Below are 2,373 nucleotides of genomic sequence, written 5' to 3'. Positions count from 1 at the left end.
TTATTGTTTTGTCTTTCAATTGTTTGATTCTGATGAATGAGCAATAGATGCTAACAGATACTGGATTATGAAAGCTGCCAGATTAAACCAGCCTATATATTAAACAAATCTTGACTTCAAATGGAAATCAAAAGGTATGTCACTTTGGGGAAGAGGCTGTTTTTATTTCTACAGTAAATAAATTTCTACAGGAAAAGAGAGGCTGTGGATTCATCCTGGGTTGATATGGATCAGGTTTGATTGAGGAAGACCCCCTGAAAATTCTGGCTACAGACATGAAGAAATAAAAACTACAAAATACATGATGCATATTTTACCTGTTCAAATATCAAACAAAAAATCATCTCTGGCTAACTTGTGTGCAACACACAGTCTATAATTGTATTGATGCAGATATGTATGTTACCTTTAAAAGGTTATGAATTTTCAGAACAAGGGACCAGACACCAATAAAGACAATTAACCTAAGTGATCCAGCCTCTCAAAATGCCTCTGTTGCAGTTTCCTCAGAATTCTGCATCCAGGTTGCTGGCTGAGATGGTCCAGCCTCACAAACTACTCCAGCTAAGACGTAACAATTATCTTGATTTTATCAAGGTTCCTTCCCCAAATTTCCAGTGGCCCTAGACAACAGGAAACACTCTGGAAAAAACCATGCACACTTACTCAAAAGATTGGTTATGGATGTTCATCATCATTTAAAGGGAGTTGGTTACAAGTTGTTATTGGTCACAGTCAGAAAAAAAGCTAAGCAAAAGAGTTCAATTCAAAGATCTCTTTCTAAAGGAAAAAAGGGGGGATATAAGAATGGTAGGAAACAAACGAGTAGATTATTGAATCTACTTTAATCCAAAAAACAACTATCAATCTCAAAATATTTTGGATTTTGGTTTATTAATACAAAGGTTGTTTGTGGTATATTGAAGGTTATTTTTGGTATATCGTATGTATGTATATATGTATGCATGCATGTATGTTTCTGCTCTTGTTTGGGGTATTGTGCTTATAGCAGCTCATTTAAAAATGTAATATATGGTGGGGTGTTGGTGGCACACACCTTTTTTTTAATGTAAAGATTTGTTTTATAGAGTGGGGAAAGGAGAAGGGTAGATATAACGGTTACCAATTGGCTGTCCACTGTGTACACACATACCCACATACATACATATACATACACACCAAAAATTCCCCCCAAAAACAAAAAACCACCCTCAAACTGTACCAATACTTCATATTTTGACCAAAAGAATAGATCCTGGGAAGAAGTGCAAAATGCAAAATCAAATGACCAAGAAATGCTGAACAAACAGCATTATTAATATACAAAATATTTATATTACTGAACTAGTAACAGGTGATGTTCTCCGTGTCTGTAAAACTTTGGAACAACAGAGCTGATTGTTAAATCTAGTCCATGCCAGCTTCCAAAACCCAGAGGATTTTTAGTTAGCTTCATTTTTCGATGCTTCATCAAAATTTTCTACAAGATCTGGAACATCATCATCCTCTTCATCAATGTCCTCTGGTTTCGGTGCTTTACTATCCAATACTTGTCGTGGGAACTGTTCAGCTAACTTTCTAAGGCTTGTTAAGCTGTCAGCACCAAGCTGACTTAATATTCCAGGAAGCATTTCTGTGATTGGTTTGGCTTCTGCATGACCAGTAATTGCAAAGGTGTTAGCGGAGAGGGAAGCTTGGACTTTGGGGTTATTGAAATGAATGACTGTTCCATCATCTTTAATCATGTTCACCTCTTCAATACCAGCTATATTGTTCACAGCCAGTTTCTTTAAAGAACTCTGAAGCTTTTTGTCATCAGTGGTAGCTGTCCTATGTACCACCTTCTTTCTGCGAGCTGTGCCCTTGCCCCCTATCCGGACCTGAGCTTGAAGTTTGGCTAACTTTTCTTGATTCATGCTGTTGGTAAATCTCAGTTTCCCTAGCCGTAGACTGGGAGGAGCAAATGAGATGACAACAGATAAGCTGTACAACGCTCAAAGCGTCTGACGTTGTTGTTGTGAATAATGAGTGGTGGGACATGGAGGGGTCTACCCTCCTGGGACTGGATCTGCGAGGCCAGAGCCCCGGCCCGGTTCCTCCACAGCGGGCGATGGTGCTGGGGACCTTCCCTCAGGTGCCGACCCCCAGCTGCGCCGCCCGTAACCGACAGGCCGGGCCGGCCGCCTCCGCCCCCACTCGCCGTGCCACGGCGGAAGTGGCAGCCCTAGCGGACGGCGGGTGTCGGGAGGGGAGGGGGGGGAGACCGGTGGCACACACCTTTGATCCCAGCACTTGGGAGGCAGAGGCAGGCGGATCTCTGTGAGTTCGAGACCAAGCCTGCTCTACTGAGCGAGTTCCAGGACAGCTTCCAAA

General features: G+C 41.9%; 1 protein-coding gene across 1 annotated transcript; it reads right to left on the bottom strand.

Annotated features, from left to right (window-relative positions):
• Positions 1-1,217: 1,217 nt before the first annotated feature.
• On the bottom strand, positions 1,218-2,011 carry LOC121137593 (transcription factor BTF3 homolog 4-like). The gene has a single exon (XM_040740200.1). The coding sequence runs from the start codon at positions 1,914-1,916 to the stop codon at positions 1,443-1,445; it is 474 nt and encodes a 157-aa protein (XP_040596134.1). The 5' UTR covers positions 1,917-2,011; the 3' UTR covers positions 1,218-1,442.
• Between the last annotated feature and the right edge of the window lie 362 nt (positions 2,012-2,373).

The sequence above is a fragment of the Mesocricetus auratus genome, unplaced genomic scaffold, assembly GCF_017639785.1.
Source record: "Mesocricetus auratus isolate SY011 unplaced genomic scaffold, BCM_Maur_2.0 Super-Scaffold_100691, whole genome shotgun sequence".
NCBI lineage: Eukaryota > Metazoa > Chordata > Mammalia > Rodentia > Cricetidae > Mesocricetus > Mesocricetus auratus.
Note: the sequence above shows the minus strand (reverse complement) of the source record. Positions and strands in the feature narration are given on the sequence as shown.

What these genes read in the sequence shown, in the direction of transcription:
- LOC121137593 (XM_040740200.1), bottom strand. Translation starts at nt 1,916, where the DNA reads ATGAATCAAGAAAAGTTAGCCAAACTTCAAGCTCAGGTCCGGATAGGG.